Below are 25927 nucleotides of genomic sequence, written 5' to 3'. Positions count from 1 at the left end.
AGGGAGCCTGCTTCCTCCTCTCTCTCTGCCTGCCTCTCTGCCTACTTGTGATCTCTCTCCCTCTGTCAAATAAATAAATAAAATCTTTAAAAAATAAATAAAAACAATTACATATATGTATACAATCAGGTAAATCCAGAAAAATGAAAACTACAGAAGTATTCCTAGAGTATGTTACTCTGTAGATATTTAGAACATACAAAGCAATACTAATTTTTTAAAAATAAATGTAAAAGTACAAAAACATGAATAAGAAAGTTACTATTCTGGGCAGGAAAAATGAAATCAGAAAAGGGTATCAAAAAGCTTAACCAAGAAAAGATAAATATATATTTACATATATTTGCTAATGCCAGATTGTAGGCTCATGGGTGTGATATTAGGCTCTGTATTTTTCTATATGCTTGAAATGTTGTGTAATTTAAAGACGGTCACATAGGGTCGCCTGGGTGGCTCAGTGGGTTAAAGCCTCTGCCTTCGGCTCAGGTCATGATTCTAGGGTCCTGGGATCCAGCCCCACATCGGGCTCTCTGCTCAGTGGGGAGCCTGCTTCCTCCTCTCTCTCTCTGCCTACTTGTGATCTCTGTCTGTCAAATAAATAAATAAAATCTTAAAAAAAAAATAAAGATGGTCACACAGACTATATGAAATCCTGTTCATTCTTTTAACCTCTCAAAGCAGCTTTCCAAGTGTGTCCATCCTACCCACCTCTGTCCCATCAACTTTAGCCTCTGCATCACTGAGGAACTTCTTAAAAAATGCAAATTTTCAGACCATACCCCAGATCTACAGGGTCAGAAACTCTGGAGAGGAGGTCTGGCACTATAGTTTAACAAATCTTCCAGATGACTGATCCATGCTAAACTTTGAGAACCACTGTCTTAGAATAACATCTCTGTAAACTTCAACTGATATCACCATCACCTGGGGCTGCTTGTCAAAAGTATAGAATCTCATTTCATAGTTTTGGGATGAGGTTCAGGAATCTGCACCGTGTGTGATAAAGTTAAAACCACTGTTTCTGAAGATTAAGTTTTTGGTGGCTGCTCAATGAGCAATCCCCCAACTTAGAGAAAACACTAAAGTGAGGAAGAAATGCTTCATTGTGTTCCACTCTCCACCCTTGTTTTGTATCTCAGCCCCATTCTAAAGGCGGCTTTAACCTAGCTAATGTGCACAGAGAATGAAACATGCATTTCAGCAGCTCTCTGAGCGTTCTGTTCTAATAACTAAGCAAAAAAAGTGTCCTTTATTAAATTTCAGTTTTGTAAAATGGCTAACATCTTCCACCACTGAAATAGTTAAAACTTAAAGCATCCTCATAGTATTATCCCATTTATATTTTAAGGAGATACATACATATGTACTTGTATGTGGATATAAATTCTTGAATGAGGGACAGAAACTTTAGAGTCATGGATAAGTGGTTCTTAGAAGTGGAGGCTGAAGGTACATTAACTTTTCATTGACTATCCTTGAACTGTTAGAATTTTTTGCCACATGTATTGATTACACTATTTCATTGATTCTCAGGGGGCCTTTATTCATATTTTAAATAGTCCTGAAATTGAGATGTTTCTTACAATCATCGGTATGCGCAGTTTAATTGGCAGAATTTGTGTGTGTGTGTGTGTGTGTGTGTGCGTGTGTGCTTGTAGTACATAAATTGAGTCTTAAAATCGATGGCATCTTAGGATTAATGAAAAGTAGTGTAAGTTAGGGAGTGAGGAAATACATGTTAGTGGTTCACATCTCCTCTTGGATGTTTTCCTTGGAGAACTGATAGGAAAAATTTTTTAAAGTCAAATTATATAACTGAGTTATTCAGTAATTTATTGTATAGCTGCTTCTCACAAGGCCCTGTGCTCCAAGGACGATGGGGGGATTACAGAAAGAGTCTCTAATGTAGTTTCTCCTAGTTTTAAGTGTCAGGGCTCTTCCTGGGGAGTAACACTCTCAAAGCGAAATTCCCCTTTTAGAAAGCTTGAGCGTGACCAGTGACTCTCAAGTACAGTTTATCTGCCACACGGCGCAGAACAAGCCTGCACAAGCGAGAGGAGAAGGCGCTGCGGGTGAACTTTCCTGGAAAAGGCCGGCGGAGGGGACCCATTTCCCGCTGCGGTCTCAGACTCCGCAGATAAGCTCCCTGAGCCAAAGGAACCGCGTGCTACTCCTGTCCGCAGCCCCAGCCGCGACGTCCCCCAGTGTCCACCGCCCTGCGACTCGAATTTGGCCACACAGTACCAAACTTTCGTCCTATGGTGCCAGAAAGCGTGAGGGACGCGTTCGGAGGCACCGGGCAGCCCTCGGGCATCAGGCGCCCGAGCATCGCCCGCGCGCAGTTACGCGCAGCCGCGGGGCGGCCGGGAAGGCGCGCGGGCTGCGGGCGGACAAAGGCTGCGGTCGCGCGGGGCGGGGGCGGGGAGCGGGGAGCGGCGGCGCTGGGCCTCGGCTTGGTTACTTCCCCCAGGCAGAGCCTAGCCGCAAAACAGTAAGTGCTAACTTCTCCAAATAATGTGAAACGAATTTTTAAAATGGCAAGAAACCTTTCCAAACAGAGAAGCTGCTTCTCATTGAGGGCCACCTTCTCCCCAAAGGATAAACTTTCTAATTCACGGTCCCAAAGTTTAAAAAAAAAAAAAAAAAAAACACGAATCACTTCGAAACTTTCAGCTAAATACCCCAATCTCCGAAAGGTCAGCGGCGCTCGGCCTGCCCGAGGCGCTTGGCGCGCCGGCGGTGAGGATTGGCGCGGGGCGTGGGGACCGGCGCCCCCGGGCCGCACCCCTGCTCAGAGTTTCACTGCGAACGCCTCTGCTCCTCAGGAGAGTGATGAGAAGTGAAGGGAGCAGCCGCCAGGGCCGTGCGGTCCTGCTCGAGGTCCCCGCCGGTCTGAGTCACCGAGAGCTTCGTGGGTCAAAGGCGCCCAGAGGAAAAACTGTCTCGTTTGGATTCCCCCGCCGGGCAGTGGCCGCCTGGCGGGATCCGGCGGCGGCGAGAGGGGGTGGAGGAGGGGGGACGCGGCGCACCACAGGTGGCGCGGTCGCCGGAGCCCGGGACCGCGTAGCGGCGGCCGAGAGACTCGTGGGGAGGGGGAGGGGAGCGCGCGGCGGGCAGCCGCAGATTCCAGGCGCGCACTCGGCGCGGGGGGGCGCCCTTCCCAGCTCGCGCCGCTCAGCTCCCGCGCGCCGGGGTTCCGCCCCCACCTCCGCCGGCACTCAGAGAGCTGCCGGCCTCGCCGCGGGACAGGCCAGTCCGCGGGGAGACGCGAGCGTCCTCCTTCTGTCCCTGGGCAGCGAGCGCTCTGCCGGCCCGCACGGAGTGCGCCGCGACGGGAGGGAGAGCGCACGGAGCGCGAGCCGCTCAGAGGCTGGGCAGTCCGCCCGAGCCGCGCCGAACCTCCGGACAATGGGGCCGCGGCGGCTGCTGCTCGTGGCCGCCGGACTCAGTCTGTGCGGCCCCCTGCTGTCGGCCCGCACTCGAGGCCGCAAGCCCGGTGAGAGCTGCCCCGGTATTCCCTCCCGGCCCGCTGTCGGCTCCGCAGCCGAGGCCCCCGCGGGATAGGGGGGGTGGCGGTGGGATGGGGGCACTAAATGGGTCCAGGCTGGGCCTTCTCGACTGGGGGTGGGGGGGCCCCTGGCCGCGCTCTCCGCCTCAGGTTCTTCTAGAAGCCAAGCAGGTATTTGAGCTGATTTCCAGAGTCTCCCCCAGTCAAATCCAGGCGGGGATTATGACCCCTGTTCTTTTGGACTTGGTTCGAAAGGTGCAGCCTTCCTGAGACGTGGTGTTTGAATAGGGAGGAGGAGGAAGAGGTCAGATTTTCCTGGGGAAGCTGAGGCTCCTGGTCCCCCATTGCATCTGTTGCATTGCGTGATCTGTTTCTCCCAGGACCACCTCAAAAAGAACGGGTCTCACGTTGTTCCACCAGTCAGCGGTCTGACCCTTTCAGTGTAAAGTGGAACAAGGCTCCCGTTGAAGTTTTGTTTTGTTGGAAAATTGTTTTTCTTGCACATTTTATAGGGGTGTGGAGAAAAGCTCAGTACCGTGGGCGTTTAGTAGAAAACCAGTACCGGCAGCCTCTAACATGAGCCTTGTGTATGGACGTGCTCATGGCACAGAATATGGGGTGATAACAGGGTCTGCCACAGGCGGCGGTGGCGGTGATTGTGATGGTGGCCCCGAAGTTTGGTAACCTAGAACCCGGTCTTCCAAGTTGAGGAAAGAGATTCCTTCTTCCCCAGAACCCGGCTCCCTTAGACACTCTGGGCTTTCAGTATTTCTGTTTCTGGCATGGTGCAGGGAAGAGGTTGCTCACCCAGAATACAGTTCCATCCCAGAGTGTATTTTTAAGTATCGGGCTACTTGAGCAAATAAGTATATTTTCCAAACTTTCCCGCCGTAAAAGCAGGATAGAAAACTTGGTTTTAACTGGTAAAGACTCTAGTTAGAAACTGAGGGGGCGAAAGTTTCAGTTTCTTTATAGCGATTGTGCTTTGTAAGCTTCTAGCACTACCCACCCCCCCAGCCCCAGGTAGAAACAGATTTCTAGCTAATTTTCTTATCAGGGACAGAGTGTGTCCTTTACATTGTTTTCACACTGGAACTAGTGTAGATGCCTGAAGAAGAGGTGACAAAGATAGTGTTTTCTCTGCTCTCCATCTTTTCTCAGGGTGAGTTTGTCAGCTGTGTTTTGGGTGGAAACTCCCATCTCTAGATAGGGGCCCAGTATTGCAGCAGCTTGAGCTGCTGCGGATAACATTTGCATTGTCTCCTGGGGTGCTTGGGGAAACATGGAGAACTGAAAACTAGATGGTGTTATGTGACTTTGTGCTATTATTTTGGGCCAGGCTCTTGAGAATACAATTTGTTGTTTGAGATTTGGATGGTGGGGTCGGGAATAGGCTGATCCCCTGTAGTCACCCTTCCTCGCCGTGCCCCCGCCCCCACGTAAGAGTCTTGGTGCAGGTTAGGAAGTGAAGTTAAAGCTGCTGTTTGTGCTCTGCGTTCATCCGTGCGAACAGAGAAGGCGTATGCTAAGATGGACAAGCTTTGTTCAGATAACTGAACAAAGGTTGGCTAATTTCTCTACACTGGATTCTGGAACCACTTTGGGAGAGAAAAAAGAAAGGAGGATAAGAAAAGAGAAAGAGCCAGTGCTAAGTGTCCTCTTCTGTGTCAGACCCTGGGCTGGGAGCCATGTGTACCTCGAATTATCTGATTTCACCTCTTCACCACTGTGAAGGCGGGTGTTTATTCCTCATTGGCATCCTGAAACTAAGGCTTGGAGACAGGATACCAAAATTCCAAATGGAGAAAGGGGCCCTGCATCCAGGAAGTAAGTGGGGCCTTGTCCTCAGAGAGTTTAAATCACTAATAAAATCAACTAAAAATAGGTCTGCTTCTTCTTATCACCATTCACAGGCAGCTCTAAAGAGTGTCTGTCATAACCAGCTGTTATGGAGGAATTGTAAGACCCCAGGCATGGGAAGACCCTCCAGGCTCGCCCTGCCCACCAGTTTGAGCTTTCCAGAAGCTCTTGGGACTTATTTGGCCCCATTCATTTTGGCATTTGCTGTACCATCACTATGTGGGTATCTCATCTCCCTGGCCAAGATTATAAACTTCCATCTATCCCCAGAAGACCAGAACCAGTGTCCACTCAGCAAATGGCTGTTGAGAAATTCTTAAGTTCATTAACCAGTTTACTTTCCTTTGTCCAGACAGTATGAGATGACTCGCCTTCCTCAAAGAGGGCCAGCATCCAAGAGGTGATATTTGTAAATTTTATAAGGATCTGGAGGATGAAAGGGTTCAAGAATCGCTGATAGTGACTGTGGCAGGGGGATTGGGTGGGAGATCCCTGTGATGTCCGGCCGCCCACAGACCCAAGCCCCTTTCCTTAGCATAGAGTGAGGTGCCCTTCCCCTTGCAGGAAGGGTCCGGAGCCTCTACCCAGCCCCCTCTGTTACATAACCTGTTAGATTCCCTATACTCCACCCAGCCCTACCAGTTCCTCCTCCAAGGAGCTATGCTCTCTGTGACATTTATCCCCCTGCCATTGTCACTGGCCAGAATGCCCCCCCAAAAACAGCCACTCTGTATCAAGCACCTTCTACAGCAGCATCCTGCTTGGGTGCCTTACATTTAGGATCTTGTTTGTTCCTCATGACAATCCTTTGAGTAGATGTCATCCCCATTTTACAGGTAGATATATAGGTCCAAAATGGTTAAGGTCCAAGTCTAGCAAGAAGTAGATAACTGGTGTTTGACTAAAGGCCCGTCTTCCCTAAATGCAGGCTTTCTCTATCCAACCCGGTAGAGAGGAAGCCATCTGGATGCCCAGCTGTAGAGAAGAGTAACTCTCCTGTGCTCCCCATAGAGGGCAAGGTCTGCACCCCATTGGTCTGTAGCCCAGGCCTAGCACATGGAGGTGTTTACTGAACATTTATGATTGGTGATAGTCTCCTGCTATTTACTTTTGCAAACACATGATAAGACAAGCTATAATGGATCCCTACTCATGAATATGCTAATTAATTGGCTGTTACTGAGAGGCTGTGGTCTTAAGCCTAAACAACGAAAGACACAAAACAGGACAATGATTCTGCCCTAAGCGGACCAGAAACCTCTATAAAGCCCGAAAGCCAAATTTCTTAGGAAATAGCAAGGAGTAAATTTCTACTCTAATATCTATCTAAATTAATTCTTCCTTATCTCTCTCTTCCTCCCTTATTCATCCATTTTTTTTAATTCCCTAATGCCTTTGACTTTACTTTTATAGGACATATGGAGATAGGATGTTGCCCCCTAAGTTAGTCCACTCCTTCCTTGTATGAGAGAATGTTTTTGAGGCATTGGGGCCCTTTCTCAGGAATATTCTCATGTCCTCTCTGCTGGATGCCTTTCCATCCCTCTCGCTGTCTTTCTAATTCAGCATCTCTCTGCCCTTTATGTCTAAATGGATTCGTGTGCTATGAACCCTAACTTGCACTTTCTCAGCAGCTCTGCATTTGCTCCTTTTCCAAAATGCTTCTGGCCAGTCTTTGTCCCCGTGCCCTTTCTACCCCTTCTCCTCCCTCAGCCAGTTCATCTTTGTCCTTGTCCCCATCACACACTGGAACTCAGCTGAGCCTTGAGCTGGGTGGAGTTCCACAGGGAAAATGGAGTCCCCATAACCGTGGGTTTCTAATCTTCCCCCACCTCCATTTAGACACACATCTCTCTTTTCCCTCAGAACTCCTTTCTTTCCTATATTTTTTAATTGAGGTAAAATTCACATAGTATTAAATTAACCATCTTAAAGTAACCATCTTAAAATATACCATCTTTAGTGGTGTTTGGTACACTTACAGTGTTGTATAATCACCACCTCTGTCTACTTCCAAAGTATTTCCATCACCCCAAAACAAGCCCAAAACAAGCACTTAATATGCATTCTCCCTCCCCCCAGTCTCTGGCAACCACAGATTTGCTTTTTATTTTTTTCCCTATGTGATTTTACTTTTTCTCTGCATTTCATATAAATGGCAGTACATAGTATGTTGCCTTTGGAGTCTGGAGGACTCCCCTTTCACTAGTTTTCATAAGTGTGGGGGCGCCCCCTTTGCTATGAATACTTAGAAAAACACCCTGGAAGGGTCCTTAGGAACCACAGCCTTGGTTTATTTTTTACTACGATGCTGGTATTGGGGGCTCCACAGTTTCAACATTCAGAATTCTGTTTATTTCCCTCTTTTGAGGTTTCTTTCATTCTGCCTTTTGCCCTCTCTTGTTTATGCCTAGGAACTGTCAAAGCAAATAGCTCTCTGTAGGCTGCGATTTTTTTTTTTTCTGGATATGAGCTTTCATTGCCTTGAAACACTCTCTCCCACACTAATCTTGTGATGGTACTTGCCACTGAAGTTATAGCCTCCTTCTTCTCCATCCCAAGGCATCCAATGAAGTTTTATCACTGGAAAAGGCCATTATGTCCTTTATGCATTCTTTATTTAGGTTCAAAAGAATATGGGGTGTCTGGGTGGCTCAGTGGGTTAGACCTCTGCCTTCGGCTCAGGTCATGATCCCAACGTCCTGGGATTGAGCCCCGCATTGGGCTCCCTGCTCGGCGGGGAGCCTACTTCTTCCTCTCTCTCTCTGCCTACCTGTGATCTCTGTCTGTCAAATAAATAAATAAATAAATAAAAATCTAAAAGAAAAAAAAAAAGAATCTGCCCTTTGAAATAACAGGAGTAACTTGTAATTTGCATGTGCAAACAAACTTATTTAACTATAAGAAAGGACATTCTATCATCTATATTTCAAGTCCATGATGAATTAATTAGAAGTCAGGTTTTATAGCATTGTAGGATAGTGTTTTCCAGTATTTTCATTTTTTGCTAGCCAGCAGAAAAAACTGTAAGTAATATACATTGTGACACAGTAGTTGTGTGTGTCTGTAGTAAATATGCATGGGTAATTGTTGTATATATGTAGATTTGAAACAAAACTACCAAACCGTACTCGCCATTACCTCGTACTATGCATTCCAATATTTTTTACACTATTCCATTTTTTAAATACTTGTTAAACCCTGTAAACTGATGTCATAACCATTATGAAGTCTCCACTATCATTTAGAACCAGTGTAGCAAGCCCAGTGAATTGTTCCATGGTTAGCAGAATTGACAGCTTTACAAGAAGAGTTTGCTTTCCAGGAAGTGCCGTTTATGATCGTTTCTATCACAGTCTAGAATCTCCTTTGAGTTCAGATTTACAAACCGCAGCGGGACTTGGGTGGGGTTAAGAACAGAGACAGCTTGGTACCGAGAGAAATTGCTGATTATTAACGTCCTTTATGTGGATTAGTTTTCGTTTTAGCTTGTTTAGTAGAGCAACATTCCCAGGACATGGAGCTCAGGGCCTGTAACTTTTGGTGCAAAACAGGCCTGGTAGAATGGGAAAAGCCAGTGAATCCGAACAGGTCCCAGAGGCCTGCTACTGCCCTAACCCCACACGTCAGTCCCTGACCTCCGGGAGCCTACAGGCCAGGGTCCCACATCCTTTTCTTCTGTCATCCTTGCGCCTGTTCTGCCTGAGAGCGCTGACATTTTAATTTCCTGGTTGTCTTTACCTTGCGTTCCCCTGTCCCCTGTCTCCCCTCTCCCAGTTGGGCTTGCTCTCCGATGCTTCCAGCCAAGTCCCTGCTCCAGGATGTGGACTAGTAGGAGAAGCAGCCTCTGATACTGGCCACCTTTTCTTAGCCCTGCACTCAGTGTTTACCTTATTCTACCTTTAATTCTGGTTTTCCCATAGCAGAGACTTTTGTTTGCTTACTCCTTTTGCTTCTGTCCCATCTTGAACCCTGTTTTAAAGATTTGTTTTTCTGTTTTGTCCTTGAACGTCTCTCTACCACAAGTTATGTGTCTGTGAGCACTAGATTACTAACATGTGATTGGTATGTCTCCAAGGTCAGCAGAACTCCTGAATTCCCAGGCAATGGCCATGGACATCATTAACTTAAGTTACGTATACGTATGGGCAGGTACTGCCTGCTATAGTTACAGGGGTGGACAGATTTATTTATTTGGTGAAATGGTTAGAGGAAAATAATTATAGTGTTTCAGGAGTAGATCATGTATCTCGAGTCTTTAATTTATTTTTAAAGATTTTGCCTCTGCCTTCGGCTCAGGTCATGATCCCAGGGTCCTGGGATTGAGCCCCGCATGGGGCTCTCTACTCAGCAGGGAGCCTGTTTCCCTCGCTCTTTCTGCCTGCATTTCTGCCTACTTGCGATCTCTGTTTGTCAGATAAATAAAATCTTTAAAAAAAAAAAAAAGGATTTTATTTATTTATTTTGAGAGAGGGGGAGAGAGAGAAATTGTGCATGAGAGAGAGTATGAACAAGGGGAAGGACGGAGGGTGCCCAATGCAGGGGCTTGATCCCTGAGCCAAAGGCAGACACTTAACCACCTGAGCCACCCAGGTACCCCCAAATCTTAAGTCTTGTAAAGAGACAGGGTAATGTGGTGTGGGTCAAAGGATATGAGCTTTGGAGCTAAGAATATCAAGGTTCAAATTCTGGCCCCTCCACTTACTAATTCTCTATGTTTGGATTAGTTACTTAGCTTATCTGTGCCTCTGCATGTTGCCCATAAAGCAGGGATTATAATGCTTATCTTGTAGAAATGTTAGTTACATGAGGTAAGGTATGAAATACATAGCACATAGTAGGTATTCAACAGATGTCAATTGTTTTTCATAACAGTTTCTTCAAATTCCAGAAAAGCCTTTGAGGAGTTGGTATCACATGAATTTATTAAATGTAAAAGTGTGTTCCTGAGGGCACCTGGGTGGCTCTGTCAGTTAAGTGTCTGGCTGTTGATCTCAGCTCAGGACACAATATCAGAGTCCAGACATCAAGCCTTACATCTGGTTCTGTGCTCAGCCTGGAGCCGGCTTGAAATTCTCTTTCTTCCTCTCTGCCCCTCCCCTTTCTCGTGCATGCTCTTTCTCTCTCTCAAAACAAACAAACAAACAAAAAAAACCACCAACTTTTCATGCAAACGTTCAAGAACTTTATTCCATCAAGACTGAGACAAAAGCAAAACAAAAGTAAAAGTCTTTGTCCTTAGTTTCTAGTGGTAAGTAAATATGCATATAGTATCTGAGTTTGTTTTTTTTTTTCCATTAGTTAGGAAATTTTTCAAATATACTCAAAAGTAAACTATATAATTACTCCCCATATCTTGTTTTATCTATACCCCACTCTTCCTCTCCCCCAACTAGACAGCTTTAAAGCAAATCCCAGACATATATGTCATTTTATCCATAAATACATTGATATATATCCTCAGAAATAAGAATTTTTTTTTAAATTTTATTTGTTTATTTGAAAGAGCGCATGAGCAGGGTAAGGGGTAGAGGGTGAGAGACAAGCAGACTTCCCACTCAGCAAGGAGCGCCACTCAGGGCTCCATCCCAAGACCCTGAGATCATGACCTGAGCAGAAGTCAGACACCTAACCAACTGAGCAACCCAGGTACCCCTAGAACTCTTTTTTTTATTATTATTTTTTAAGATTTTATTTATTTATTTGAGAGAGAGAGAGAGCATACAAGCTGGGGTAGGGGGCAGAAGGAGAGGGAGAAGCAGACTCCCTGCTCAGCAGGGCTCGATCCCAGGACCCCGAGATCATGAGCTGAGCCAAAGGCAGACACTTAACCAGTTGAGCTACCCAAGCGCCCCTCTTTTTTAAATATGTAACCATAATACCACTATATTACCTGAAAAGATGAATATCAATTTCTTAACATTTTGCACTGTTCAGTCAGCATTCAGATTTCATTGATTATCTCATAAATGCCCCTTTACCATTGTTTTATTGGAATCAGGATCAAACAAGGCCAACTACTGCATCTGGTTGGTGTGTCTCTTCATTTTTCTTTTTTTTTTTTTAAAGATTTATTTATTTGACAGAGAGAAATCACAAGTAGACAGAGAGGCAGCCAGAGAGAGAGAGAGAGAGAGGGAAGCAAGCTCCCTGCTGAGCAGAGAGCCGATGCCGGACTCGATCCCAGGACCCTGAGATCATGACCTGAGCCGAAGGCAGCGGTTTAATCCACTGAGCCACCCAGGTGCCCCTGGTGTGTCTCTTCAATCTCTTTTAATCTGTAACTGTTTTCTGTCTCCTTCTTTCTCATGGCTGTTTTTCAAAAAAACATTTTTTGTGGAGCCTCCACTGCACCCTGCATCCAGCCCACCACATCACGTAGGGGTGTTCAGTAGAGCACGTAGCATGCCCGTCTGTCCTTGGCATTTCTGTCACGTGGTAGGTACAGTGGGAAGCCCATTCAGATTCTGGCTTGGTTTTTTGCAAGACTGCTTTAGCAGCGGTGCTATGTACTTCCTGATGCATCTCAGGACTCTATTTTTGTATCTGAAGATCGAATACGTAGGAGATTCAGGCACTGTCCACTTGCTCCAGCTCTTAGGAAATTCTCTATGGTTCACCCAGTGGTTTTAGTGACCACTGGTGATCAGACTCAATCCATTAGTTCACAAAGAGCTTGTGAATGATGCTTTCCTAAATCTATCATTGTTTCTGCATTTAGGAGCTGGAATTATTATTCTTTTTTAAGATTTGATTTATTTGACAGATTAGAGAGCAGGAGTAGGCAGAGCAGCAGTCTGAAGGAGTGGGAGAAGCAGGCTCTCCACTGAACAGAGAGCCCCATGTGGAACTTGATCCCAGAACTCTGGGATCACGACCGGAGCTGAAGGCTGGCGCTTAACCGACTGAGCCACCCAGGCACCCCATAGGAGCTGGAATTATTTTATAAAGAAAACTTTCTGTCATTAACTGTTGTTGCCCTGAAATATCATTTATGTAGAAAAGGCAGAATAAGTGCTTGAATCTTGCTTTTATTTACCAATTTTCATATAGGGCCCCCTAATTCCCTCTAAAGGTGACCAAAAGTGATGCATCATTTTCCTTTGAGTATCATTATGAACTCATGGATCTTAACATATATGACATGTTTCAAATGTTTCATTCACTTTTGTCCTTATTCTCTTGAATCAGTGTCACACCTTGGCCAGCCCCCCCCCCCCCCCCGCTTCAGATTAGCTCCAGAGTCTTTCTGACCTGACCCTAATATTCTTTAGAGATGTTCAAGGCTCATCTTGTAGATTTCCTACCCTAGATCCGGAACCAGCAGTTTCCTTCGAATACACTCGATCTTTGGATTAGAAAATGATGTGCCTGTGCTCTTGAGACAGTGGAGTGTTGCAGTAATACTATTGTTTTCCGTTTGATGGAATTACTATGTTTCTATTAATTTTCCACATTCTCTTCTTTATTTCTCTTTAGCATGTAGTGTGGATACCCTTGTGGCAAAGTGCAGGGTACAGCTGTTCTGCGCTATGTGGGAATGTGGGTAAGGTTCTGGGATTTCCGCTTTGTTAATTCGTGAACCCTGTGGGGCAGAACTCAGAGCCAAAACCAAGGCCGGTGCTCTGGGGGAGGCTGGCATGGTATAAATCCCAGCATCACGTGGGACCTTGATAATGCACATCTAGTCACCGCTCTGCTTCCAAGCCAAATCTCTTCAAAGACAGAAGAAGCCTTACCTGACTTTAATTTTTAAAATTCTCTGGAGTTAGTCTATATTGAAGCACTTAGCAGTTTGCCATATTGAATCACAAAACTACTTTAGAGCCATTTAAGAGAAAACTAAATTGAGTAAAACTTAGCAAGAAGCATGAGAACTGATTTTAGGACCTGAGCTGCTTTTTTTTTGTATGGGAAACCGTAGCTTAATAACAACAGCAGATGAATTACAAGAGCTTTTGGCACACTCGCAGGCACTTTCTCCTTGACCTCTGAGCTGTGCCAGGACGGGAGGAAAAGGGAGATACGCAAACCCAAATTGCAGCCTAAGGGGCTTGAGCTAGTTGGATATGTCTAATTGCTTGGAATTGGTTTTGTTGATTTCTTTGATGATAGTGTAAACTCAGATTTTTTTTTTAATTTTTTTTGCTGACATTTTTTAATTCCATAAAAGCCTATAGGAACAAGAAAAGGTGACACCCTAGCTAATGATATTTAATCAAGGGATTATGCATTCGCCCTGGGTTCTAGCTTCTAAAAATTTCACGTTTCAGTGGATATAATGTTTCTGTTATAAACACCGTACTGCCTACCTAAAAAGGCCTAGCCAGTGAAGAAATGTTTTAAAACAAATACTTAAGGCCAGAGTACTAAATATAGAGTAAAATCCAATGATAGTTTTATTTTTGGACGAAGTGATAGTATCTAAGAAGCTCAGTTATGAGTTTTCAGTACTTTTTAAATGTTATTGTTCCTCTAGGTAATGCCTGGATTCAAACATGTCTGTGGGTGCACTGTGTGTACTTTTACCCTCCTTGCATTACAGAAGTCCTTAATCTAACCAGATTCCCAAAGTGCAGAAGAAAATTGTGTTATCTTTAGGTTCTTCTGAATTAGCATTTTTAAGGACACTTATCTTTGTGGTATTAAAATGCTGGAACCTGGGTGGCCCGGGTAGCTCAGTCGTTAAGTGTCTGCCTATGGCTCAGGTCATGATCCCAGTGTCCTGGGGTTGAGCCCCATGTCAGGCTCCCCACTCAGTGGGAAGCCTGCTTCTCCTTCTCCTCCGCCTGCTCAGGCTTTCTCTTACTCAAATAAAATCACTTTTAAAAATGAAATGAAATAAAATGCCAGAACCCATTCATTCTTTTCTTTTTTTTTTTTTTTTTAAAGATTTTATTTATTTATTTGACAGAGAGAGATCACAAGTAGGCAGAGAGAGAGAGAGGAGGAAGCAAGCTCCCTGCTGAGCAGAGAGCCCGATGCGGGACTCGATCCCAGGACCCACTGAACCACCCAGGCGCCCCCATTCATTCTTTTCTGAGTAAGTTAGGTGCATAACAGAGGGAAGAAAGGGATACTTCTGGAAAAAGCTGTGAATTTAAAAATTTGATCTACAGCTTGGAATGCTGGGGCTATCTACTTTACAGTCTGTTCATGTTCCCCATGATACTGAAAAACTAAATATTGCTAAATACGAGGGAAGAAGAGCATAGATTCCATTTTAATTTAAAATAAGAGTAAGCGGGGCGCCTGGGTGGCTCAGTGCCTTCGACTCAGGTCATGGTCCCAGGGTCCTGGGATCGAGCCCCGTGTCGGGCTCTCTGCTCTGCAGCAAGCTTGCTTCCTCCCCTTTCTCTCTGCCTGCCTGTGATCTCTCTCTGTCAAATAAATAAATAAAATCTTTATAAAATAAGAGTAAGCGAAGAATTGAGTCTAAAAGCAAGTTGCACTGAAGTGAAAAGAGGATAAGATTAATTTCTTACATTAATTTGTGTAGTTTACGAAGTAAGCACATGTCCTGCTTCACAAGGGATACGCGTGGCTGCCAGATTTGTAGGTCAGACAGGTATTGGAATCGCACTTTAACGATTCCAAGACTGAGTTCAGAGGGGTTAAGTGACTCCTGGCAGAGCCAATATTAGAATGCAAATCTGTAATTAAAAGCCAGTTTAAAGACCACCTACCATGTGCAGGGTGCTGGAGATTCAGAGATTAAGTTTATTATCCTTAATAGTTTCTTACCCTTGAGGAACAATCCAGTCATACCTATTTTCTCAGAAGTGCATCACTGGATACATTTGACCTTCCCTGTGACAGATGTACTGTCACAGGGTCAGAGACCACCCCTTCAGCTACAGGAGCCCAGCCATGACCTCCCTCTTTCACCACCAGGCCCTTTTCTACTCTAGCTTTGCTCCTTATCTTGGAAATAGATGCCATTTTGTTGTATTTTACTTTCTAGTTCTAGAATTTCCATTGCTTGGTTTCTTTGCTGATAGCTTCTATTTTTTTTTTTTTAATCCATTTCAGTAAGATATTTCCCTTTACTTCATTGCAGCACATCCTTCAAAGTCCTTCTCTGCTAAATCCAGCATCTGGGTCTTCCTGGGATTGGTTTCCACTGATTATCTTTTTTTCTTGACACTGGGTCACATTTTTCTGTTTCTTTTTGTATCGAGTGATTTGGAATTGCACCCTGGACATTGCCGTACTGTAAAGAATTGGGATTTTGTTTTATTTTTCCAAAGGATTTTGGCGTGTTTGCTTTAGCAGGCAATTAATTTTATTGGACTCAAAGTGCAAAGTCTCCATCTTGAGCAAAAATATCACTTCGGTTTTTCTGTCTTTAGCAGAACTGCTTTACATCGTTCTTAACATTTGTGTGGTTCCAGAATCAGACAAATTCTGGGGCAAATTCACATTGTAATTTGGCACTGGCTCTCCTCTCTGACTTTTTTCCTTTCTGGGGTTCTCTCCTCACTTTCCAGTGACTACAGTTGCCCTGGTTCTGTCCTCTGGTTCTTTAGGCCAGAAAATGTGGGTTTCTATCTGGGTTTTAGCCGTCCTTTGTGGCATTGAACTTTGGCCTTCTTTTAAGATAACCATGAAAGTCAAGAAAACAAGAAAGTCACCAGGCAATTTTCTTTCAAGATTCATTTCTCCTCTCTTCTTTACCACCTTTGGAACCCCAATGCTGTCAGGTCATTGATTTGGGGAAGGAAGGAGGTCAAAGGTTTTTAATTTTCATCTAAGGGATGGTTGGGTTCAGTGACCTTACAGAGCCATTCCAGAACTAGAACTATCTCTTATTGCATTATGCCTCTCTGTGTAAGCTTTTGTTGCACAAAGGGTCCATCGCTAAAAAATAAGACCAAAAGTTTGAAAATCCATTGTGCTTATCCACTTTCTAGCCAGATTTTAAATCCTCTAACATCAGTTGTAAGTGACCTGCAGGTCCAGTGTTTGTTGTGGACACTCCCAGTGATGGAGGCTTCGCCCATCTTCCCCTGTGATTTCTCTCCCTGGTCCTCAGCTTCCCAGGACGCGCCAAAGTTCTTTGTCCAACTCTCCTCACTGTCAGAATTTGACCAAAAGCTCCCCAGAAGGAAAAGCCAGTTGGATTACAGCAGTTAAGTGTTGCCTTTCGCTGATGAACGGTTTAAGTGAATGCTTTTGGTGGAAGAGGGTGATAAAAGGAGTAAGCTTGCAACTGAGCCTTTATTTGACATCTGGTTGACAGTCAAGAAAGCCTGATTGGCCTGGCATCTGCCTTGATGCCTATAGCCTTCTGGAATTGAGCTGAGGAAGGCCATCAGCCTAGAACACCTGCTCCTCCACAGGCCTGCTCAGGAAGGAGACAGGAAGATGACTGAAGAGATGTAGGTGTGCACCTTGTGGTTATGTTAAAAGATAAGCCAAGAAACTGTTGTTTGGGTTCAAATGTGGTGAAAGATTTGGAACATCCTATGGTGTCAACCAACTAAAGATGGTAGAGGAAGACTACTGTCATTCGGACGATGGCCATGGAAATGGGAGCCCTCCATCCTACTTGGAATTTGCCTCTAGCTCAGTCTATAATTTAAGAAGTTCCCTCACCTTTCTATATAGATGCTTCCATAGGAACTCCGGGCTTCCAGTGGTGTCTGCAAACTAAATGGAGGAAATGAAGGCCTGGAGGAAAAGTGGAGTGGAGGAATGTGAAGTCATAGAGCCTGGGAGAGATTTGTTTATAGAGATGGTGGCTAGTATGGGAAAGAAGTCACTGCTTTTTTCCTTTATGTCAGGCACTCAGCCTTTTCTGATGTCTTCAGGGTGTATCTCTGCAAGTGTGTCATTTGCCTCAATCCTTCTAAGGAGCAGAATTTTAAGTGTTTGCTTGTGCCAACAAAAAATGCTGTACAGTATTTCAAGTGAGCTAATTCCCTGATAAGGTCTGTAATCCATTTGTGCATTGCTTGTTTTTTACCACCCCCTCCTAGTAAGAGCACAAAAAAAGTAAAAGTAAAATGTATTCTCTTTGTCTTTTTGACTTTTTAATTTGTTTTGTTTTGTTTTGTTTTTTAAGAGTCAAAAGCAACCAATGCTACTGTGGATCCCCGGTCATTTTTTCTCAAGAAGATTGAAACATTTGAACCATTCCCACTGCATGATGATGAGGAGAAAAACAGGAGCAGGTTCCCTGAGGACAGACTAAGCCCCATCAATATAAGTCATCCTCTTCAAAAACTGCACCCTGTGTTTATCTCAGAAGATGCCTCAGGGTATCTTACCAGCACCTGGATGACACTTTTTATCCCCTCTGTCTACACTGGCGTGTTTGTCATAAGCCTTCCTCTGAATATCATGGCCATTGTTGTGTTTATCTTGAAGATGAAGGTCAAGAAGCCCGCTGTGGTGTACATGCTGCATCTGGCCACGGCGGACGTGCTCTTCGTGTCAGTGCTCCCGTTCAAGATCAGTTATTACTTTTCTGGCAGCGATTGGAGATTTGGTTCCGAAATGTGTCGCTTTGTCACCGCAGCCTTTTACTGTAACATGTACGCCTCCATCATGCTCATGACAGTCATAAGCATTGACCGGTTTTTGGCCGTGGTGTACCCCATCCAGTCCCTCTCCTGGCGTACCCTGGGGAGGGCTTCCTTCACTTGTCTGGCCATCTGGGCTCTGGCCATTGCGGGGGTGGTGCCTCTCCTTCTCAAGGAACAAACCGCCCAGGTGCCGGGGCTCAACGTCACCACCTGCCATGACGTGCTCAGTGTAACCCTCCTCAAAGGCTACTATGCCTATTACTTCTTAGCCTTCTCTGCTGTCTTCTTCTTTGTGCCCCTGATCATTTCCACCGTCTGTTATGTGTCTATCATTCGATGCCTTAGCTCCTCCGCGGTCGCCAACCGGAGCAAGAAGTCCCGGGCTTTGTTCCTTTCGCTTGCTGTTTTCTGCATCTTCCTCCTCTGCTTTGGACCCACAAACGTCCTCCTGATTCTGCATTACTCCTTCGTTTCTCAGGAGTCCACCACAGAGGCTGCCTACTTTGCCTACCTCCTCTGTGTCTGTGTCAGCAGCATCAGCTGTTGCATTGATCCCTTGATTTACTATTATGCCTCTTCCGAGTGCCAGAGGTACCTCTGCAGCATCTTATGCTGCAGAGAAAGTTCTGATCCCAGCAGCTACAACAGCAGCGGTCAGCTGATGGCCAGCAAAATGGATACCTGCTCGAGTCACCTGAATAACAGCATATACAAAAAGCTCTTAACTTAGGGAAAGGGGCTGCTGATGAGTTAAAAAGAAGAGCTTAAAAAAGCGAATAGCCTGAGGGTTCTATTAGTCCCCACCAAAAAAGTATTTACGAACAAAAATGACAAATCTATGATTTGCATGCCTCTTTCTTATGAGAGCCATTGATCATATCTATTTGTTAGTTATAGGAAAAGATAACAAACATAGAAAACAGTATCATTCCAAGAGTGTATCTCCAGTGCTACAATAATAACTGAATATCATATTCTGATACACATAGGTGACTTACTATATATGTGCATGTGTGCATGTATAGGTGTGTATACACGCACTCGTATCATTTGCAGAATGGCACTTTGGAACACTCCCTTTTTTCCACCAGAGATTAAGGAAAGAAACATTCCGATTGTGGAGTTTAACCCTGAACATCTGAAGATGTTCGCCAATAGGGAGGGAATCTGTTGTTTGGACTTACACAGCTTTTGCAAATAAGTGTATTTTGAAATTGTTCAACAACAATGTTTAAGTTATTAAGGGATAAGACTTAGTACTATCTGTGTGTAGAAAAAGTTCTACTCTTTCTCATTGTAAACGTATCAAGGTTTGAATTCTTTAAATTATGGAAACAGATGATAGGGGTAGCATTTCTGATGTTTTACACTCTGTGTCTATAAACTGAGAATGAGCATAGGTCCCACAGATGACCTTCGGTTGGCTTTCAAAGTAACTTGCCCTGAGATGGGGGACTCCAAGCAATACATAAAAGCAGGGCCGTTTCAGACAAAGACTGGCCAGAAAAGCCTCCAGCTGAGCCTCCCAGAGGTCAGCACTGGAACCACAAAGGTTGCTCTGTCCTCCTGAGGTTCCCTCAAGGGGTGGCTGTGAATCTTGTTTATTAGAAATTGGCAAAGTAATCTTGGAAGCAGCTTTGGTCAAGACTTCAGATGACCACTGCCACAAGTGGACTACAACCTCATGAGAGCCAGGACTAAGATATGCCCAGATTCCTGACCTACGGAAACAGTGTGAGGTAAAAGATGTTTATTGTTTTAAGTCAGAGGAGTTGACACACTGTCAATGGAAGGCCAAATCCATTCTGCTGCCTGTTTTTGTATATAAAGTTTTTTTTAGAACACACACACACACACACACAAAGAAATTGGCAAAGTAGGTCATGCTGTCCCAGGAGATAATGAATATAAAAGACCTCTCTGCCCATTTTAAGAACAGAGAAAGAAGGCCCACTCACTTCCAGCAGTTATACCCCAAGGAACATTCTGGAATGGAAACACTCATGGAGCAAACATGAAACACACATTTTGTGCTCTGGGCACAGGGATGGGTGCTGGGCATACAGAGTTGAGAAAGACTGAGACCGGCCATCAAGAAAAACAAAGTAGGGGCGCCTGGGTGGCTCAGTGGGTTGAAGCCTCTGCCTTCGGCTCAGGTCATGATCCCAGGGTCCTGGGATCCAGCCCCACATTGGGCTCTCTGCTCAGCAGGGAGCCTGCTTCCTCCTCTCTCTCTGCCTGCCTCTCAGCCTACTTGTAATCTCTGCCTATCAAATAAATAAGAAAGAAAGAAAAACAAAGTAGACCAATGCATAGTGTGTATGTGTATAATAATAAATAAATATGTCCTTCTGTAAGAAGTTTTTTTAGTGAGATGTCACCACACAAATTTCATACAAGCGAGGATTGTCAGTTAAACATTGAACATTGGGGTTACTGCTTCCTGTGGTTATAACTTGAGATGAAAACATAATACACTACAGGAAACATCTTTTTAAAAACAGCCAGTCTGTATTGACTGGACATGATTTATTTACAAATGCGTTTGATAAATTAAGTCTAATTTTTTAAAAAAGAAGCCATTATGCCAGTTTGATGAGAAATAACAGAAGAAAATGAAGTAGACTTTGAAATCTAGGAAAATGATTCTGTATTATCCATTCTTTTTTTTTAAGAGTTAGATCATTTTAAAAGCATTTTTTAACTTCCTAATTAGTATCAAGTACAGAAAATCCTCATGGATGTCACAAAATATTTGAAAACTAAGTTGAAGTGTATATTTTTTTCTTATGAAGCAATGTTGGCCTTTTACACAAACAGGAAAAGTGAAAAGTTCCAAGACAAATGCTTTGCCTATGTAAAAGAGCAAACTATTTCCAAATGGCATAGAATAATTTTACATCAAATAACATAATGTAAGTATAAGCTAGCTTTGATTTTATTTTTTAGCATTGATTTTATTAATTTAGTTACTGTATTTTATCCAACTCAGTGGAGATTTACTAGTTTATTCAATCAAATATTAAAATACCTCTGATTTAATATGACTATCATTACTATTATTATTGGTCTGTCCTTATATGATTGTTTTTATGTTCTCTTTTTTTAAAAAAAATGCATGTAACCTATATTAATAAAGATGAAATTTTGCTTGGTATCTGTTTGGAATAAATTTGGAAAAAAAAATAAATAGACTTTATCTTTAGAGCCACTGGAGGAAGGCCAAGTCTTAGGGTTTAGCTGAAGACCGTCTAATAAAGAGGCAAAGTGCAGAGATTCTGACAGGGTTGAGGGAACCACGAGGGGATGGTGAAGCACCTCAGGTGCTAGCAATTAGGGGAGGCCATTACCACCACAGGCCCAAAGAGGTGGAGAAGGAATACTCTGACCTCCTGTTCTTCAACCCTCCGACCTCCTGGTGGTGCCTCCTGATCTTGCTTCCAAACTCAGAGGTCAAGGGAACCTGGGTGTCTTAGTACATAAAGGTCTGCATCTTGGGGCATGCAGAATGGATCTGGAAGAACAAAGGAATTGGGTGATGAACTTTGTGTGTCTTTTCTTTTCTTTTCTTAGTCCTTTCTTAAGAAAACAAGGTGGTATCGTTGAGAATGTTCGGATTCCTGGGTTGTAGGCACCATGAAGAGTCTACAGTTCTTTGCTAGGGAAGAGCGAAACAATTTACCTGTCAGAGCCAGGAGGCAATCATGAAGCCCCAAGGAGGACTGTCCTTTGAGGAACAACCCTTTGTTGTCCGGTGCTCCCTGGGGCAGGGGCGGGAGAGGGAATTAAAATGGTAAATACTTCTGAGAGTTGGAAGTCAGTAAGAGACATTTTAATAACATATCTAGATTCATAGTCAACAGAAAAACTTTTCAGTTGAAGAATTCTGTGAACACAGAATTTTTAAGTTAGTACACAAGCTTAAGTTTCTGAGGCCTGGACACCCAGCAACTGTTTCAGGATTGACTGTATTGAAGCTCATGGCCAGCTCATGGCTACCAGAAATAGGATCTCTGCCCTAACCAGAAAGTGACCTTTCAATTCTTCTATTGTTATTTTCCAAAATAACTTTGAAGTTAAACACACACACACACACACTTAAGAGGGTACTTGGGCAGCTTGGCTTGGTTGGTTAAGCATCTGCTCTCGGCTTCTCTTGATATCAGAGTCCTGAGATAGAGACCTGCATCTGGCTTCCTGCTCAGCAGGGAGTCTGCTTCTCCCTCTGCCTCTCCCCTTGCTCATGCTTGCTCATTCTCAAATAAGTAAATAAAATCTTTAAAACACATGTAGGCACACGCGCGCGCGCGCACACACACACACACACACACACACACACTTGAATTTCCTTAACACAAAAATGCAAAAATGCCTGTTTTTCCAACCAAGTCAAAAATAGGATTTTTAAGGAAATAAAATATTTGGCTGTTGAATATAAATATGGAAAATTTTAGGTATACTTGGGAACGTAAGAAATTAAGAAAAATGTTGGCATATCTTTCAGGAAGTTTGAGCTCTGAGATCAAGTGCAAAAAGTTAAGTGGTGTTTATGACCAAGTTTTTTAAGTGTGTGAGGCCTGGACCCTCCACTAGAAGCTTATCTTCACCCCGGTGTAGTAAAAATTAAGGGGGAAAACAGTCACCAACAGTAATTTCCTGGTGGAATTAGCATCATTGTGTACTATTCCTTTGAAAACTATAGACCAGATGTGTGTGTGGAGAGTAATTGAACACAGGATAAACCTAATTGTGTTTTATGAAGGAAGTGTAGCTAAGCAAACTGCAGTCTGAACAGAGAGAAGAAATTCTCCAAGGCAGTGATTTTGAGTCCTTGAGACCTTTGTAGGAGATGTATGAGGTCAAAATGATCTTAAAACACTAATGTGTTAATTTGCCTTTTCTTGGTCTGATTCAGGACCATATAGTTGAGTTTTCCTGTGGTTGCATGACATGTGGTATTGCAACAGTCTGAACGCAGGAGACAGGAAAATCTGTCTTCTATCAAAGCCTGCCATTAAAGAAATTTGCAAAAATAGAAAACAGTGCAACTCTCCTCAAGAAATTGTTGTTTGGGGAAGAACATTTTTTTGTGAAAGAATATGATATCTATGTTAACACAGCATGGATTTATTTTTATTTTTAAGTGGAAGAAATATTTTCAATAAATTCTCCATTTTGATGTTTAACATGGTAAATGGTGGGTATGATCAGTGCAGTTTGCTGTTGATCTCCATAGAAAGAAAAAGGCCCCAATACGGCACATTTACCACTTTTCATGGTGTAAATACCCTTCTCAGCTGCAAAGTCCAAGCTTTCAATGGTTTGACATTGGGCTTGAAGAAATTCCTGAATATCGAATTCTGATACAAGCTGACTCCAACACACCACTGGGTTTAACCTACATAAATGAAAAATCTTTAGGGTCCTCAGTAATTTTTAAGTGTATTGAAGTCTCCCTAGCTGAAAAAGTTTGAGAAGCCTGCTTTTAGGCAGATTTCCCAACTTTATTGCCTTCGAAAGGACTTAGAAATAGGTCATCATTAGAAAGCAATTACAAGTGTAAACACTTGGCTCATGGCTGCCAGCCACCACACTGAGTTTCTGGCAGGCTCACAGCCGAAAGGATCAGTACCTTACCATAACAGCAACTGATTTGAGCAGGTCCAGTGTGGCTTAGAAGTTGGCAAGCTTTGTGGGAGGCCTGTATTTTAGCCAGCAGCTGTGAACCACCCATGGCAGCCTCACTAACGTGAACATCTCGTCACAGGGACTGTCGGCTGCATGCTGGTCTTCTGGAAACACAGAAAATCAGAGGTCAGATTCAGCAGTATCTTGGAATTCAGATAACACAGTATGTTTTTAACCAGATGCCGGTAGGCTCATCTCTTCAGGAAGTGACTCACAAGCACTGTGGAGATTAGCTCTGAAAGCTGCCATGTAGATCCTGAAGACATCAGGTTGTGGCAGGACGAGTCTGCCTCTTTTGCCCATTTTAATAACCACAATATTGGACCTTTTTAGCATGCTGCTCTGTGACCTATGCAGGGAAGCAAGAACATGACAGAGGGTAGGATAGCCAATACTGTGATGCATATAAGAATAAGACCCTGTGGGGGGAGGGGGTTGCCTGGGGGGACAGTTGGTTAAGCGTGCAACTCTTGATTTCGGCTCAGCTCATGATTTCAGGGCAACGTGGGGCTCTGCTCTCGGGGAGTCTACTGGAGATTCTCTCTGTCCTCCCTCTCTTCCTCCCTGCACTCATGAGCTCTCTCTTTCATATATATAAATAAATCTTAAAAAAAAAAAAAAAAAAAAAAAAAAAAGACTAAGACCCTGGCGTGCCTGGCTGGTTCAATCAGTAGAAACTCTTGATCTCAAGGTCTTGAGTTCAAATCCCACATTGGACCTAGCACTTACTTAGGGGAAAAAAAAGACCTCAATTGTTCTGCATGTTTTTGCTGTTTTGCTTCTTTCCTCAAGATCTATAGTTGCCCTTGAAACTGGTCTGCATGATGTCAAATGTATCCCCATTTTCCGGGAGCTAACCAGGTTTTGGATTTAATCATCATACAGAATACTTTGTTAAGAAGCATGCAATTTGAAGATCTCATTGTACAGTTTTAGCAACTCTGCCTTGTTAGAAGGCAGATCAGTTCTCATCTCCGGCTGCACATCAAGTCCATGTCGAGCTGCTAAACAATTCCAGTGTCCGGTCCCCACTCTACACCACTAGGAATCTTTGGGGTGGGACCTGGATGTCCATGTTGTCTTCAGGGTCTTCAGGAGATGTTAATGTGTGAGCCAGAGTTCATGCCACTGCTTTAAGAGAGTGATTCTTGGGTCGCCTGGCTGGCTTGGTTGGTAGGGCTTGTGACTCTTGATATCTGCGTCGTGAGTTCAAACCCTACACTGGCCATAGAACTTACATTAAAAAAAAAAAAGTGCTTCTCAAACATAACGTGCATCCAAATTATCTGGGGATCTTCTTAATGGCGGTAGGTGTAGGGTGGGTCTGCCTGTCTGTCCAGTTCCCAGGCAGTTTTTTTTTTTTTTTAAAGATTTTATTTATTTATTTGACAGAGAGATCACAAGCAGGCAGAGAGAGAGGAAGGGAAGTAGGCTCCCTGCTGAGCAGAGAGCCCGATGCGGGACTTGATCCCAGCACCCTGAGATCATGACCTGAGCCGAAGGCAGCGGTAAACCCACTGAGCCACCCAGGAGCCCTCCCAGGCAGTTTTGACATGGCTGTTGACTTGATGGTTCCTCGGGCCACACTTTGAGGACCCAGGGTAAGAGACAGCTCTGAGGCAAAATTTGGCCATGTTTAAGGTCCAGGGCCTCAAAAAATTCAATCTTCATATCCTTAAACTCATTTTCAAGGCATTTTTTTTTTTTAAGATTTGATTTATTTATTTGTCAGAAAGAGAGCACAAGCAGGCAGAGAGGCAGGCAGAGGCAGAGAGAGAAGCAGGCTCTCCACGGAAGAAGGAGCCCGATGCGGAACTTGATCCCAGGACTCCGGGATCATGACCCGAGTCAAAGGCAGCCACTTAACCAATAGAGCCACCCAGGCATCCCAAGGCATTATTTTTAATTGTAAAATTAAGGCAATTTTTAATGTAGCAGGGTGCTTAATCAGAATTTGTTTTAGGTGAGTATCTATCTTGCTGTATTTTTTCTTCCACTCGGGTTCTTTTTTAGGAGAGAGAGCTTAAAAGGTTTAATCTCCTACATAAAACCAATTCACAGGAGGCTGGGGATTTAGAGTGGCGACTCCCAACTCTCTTTGAAAGATAGTGCCCAGCAGATAGCAGCAGGGCCTGGTTACCAGAGAGCAGATGTGTTTCTTGTTTCTGGGTCTGGCTGAAAAATTGTGACCTCAGGGACATGCTGGGGATACTAGTCAGCATCAGGAACTTCAGTCTTAATGGTGCTGGAATGAGTGGCTATGGAAACCCTCAGGAAAGTGACTTAGCCCATGAGTCATCCTAAGGGAGGGATTCATGACTCCCCTGTGCCTGCGAAAAAA

General features: G+C 44.0%; 1 protein-coding gene across 1 annotated transcript; it reads left to right on the top strand.

The window, feature by feature from the left end:
• Positions 1-3149: 3149 nt before the first annotated feature.
• F2R (coagulation factor II thrombin receptor) lies at positions 3150-18720 on the top strand. Its single transcript, XM_004766843.3, has 2 exons — positions 3150-3496; positions 17436-18720. Exons 1-2 carry the CDS (start codon positions 3409-3411, stop codon positions 18626-18628), a joined length of 1281 nt encoding a protein of 426 aa, XP_004766900.1. The 5' UTR covers positions 3150-3408; the 3' UTR covers positions 18629-18720.
• The last annotated feature ends 7207 nt before the right edge of the window (positions 18721-25927 follow it).

This window comes from Mustela putorius, unplaced genomic scaffold, assembly GCF_011764305.1.
Source record: "Mustela putorius furo isolate JIRA1106 unplaced genomic scaffold, ASM1176430v1.1 tig00537350_pilon_pilon_pilon, whole genome shotgun sequence".
Taxonomy (NCBI): Eukaryota; Metazoa; Chordata; class Mammalia; order Carnivora; family Mustelidae; genus Mustela; species Mustela putorius.
This window is presented reverse-complemented; position numbering and strand designations above follow the sequence as displayed.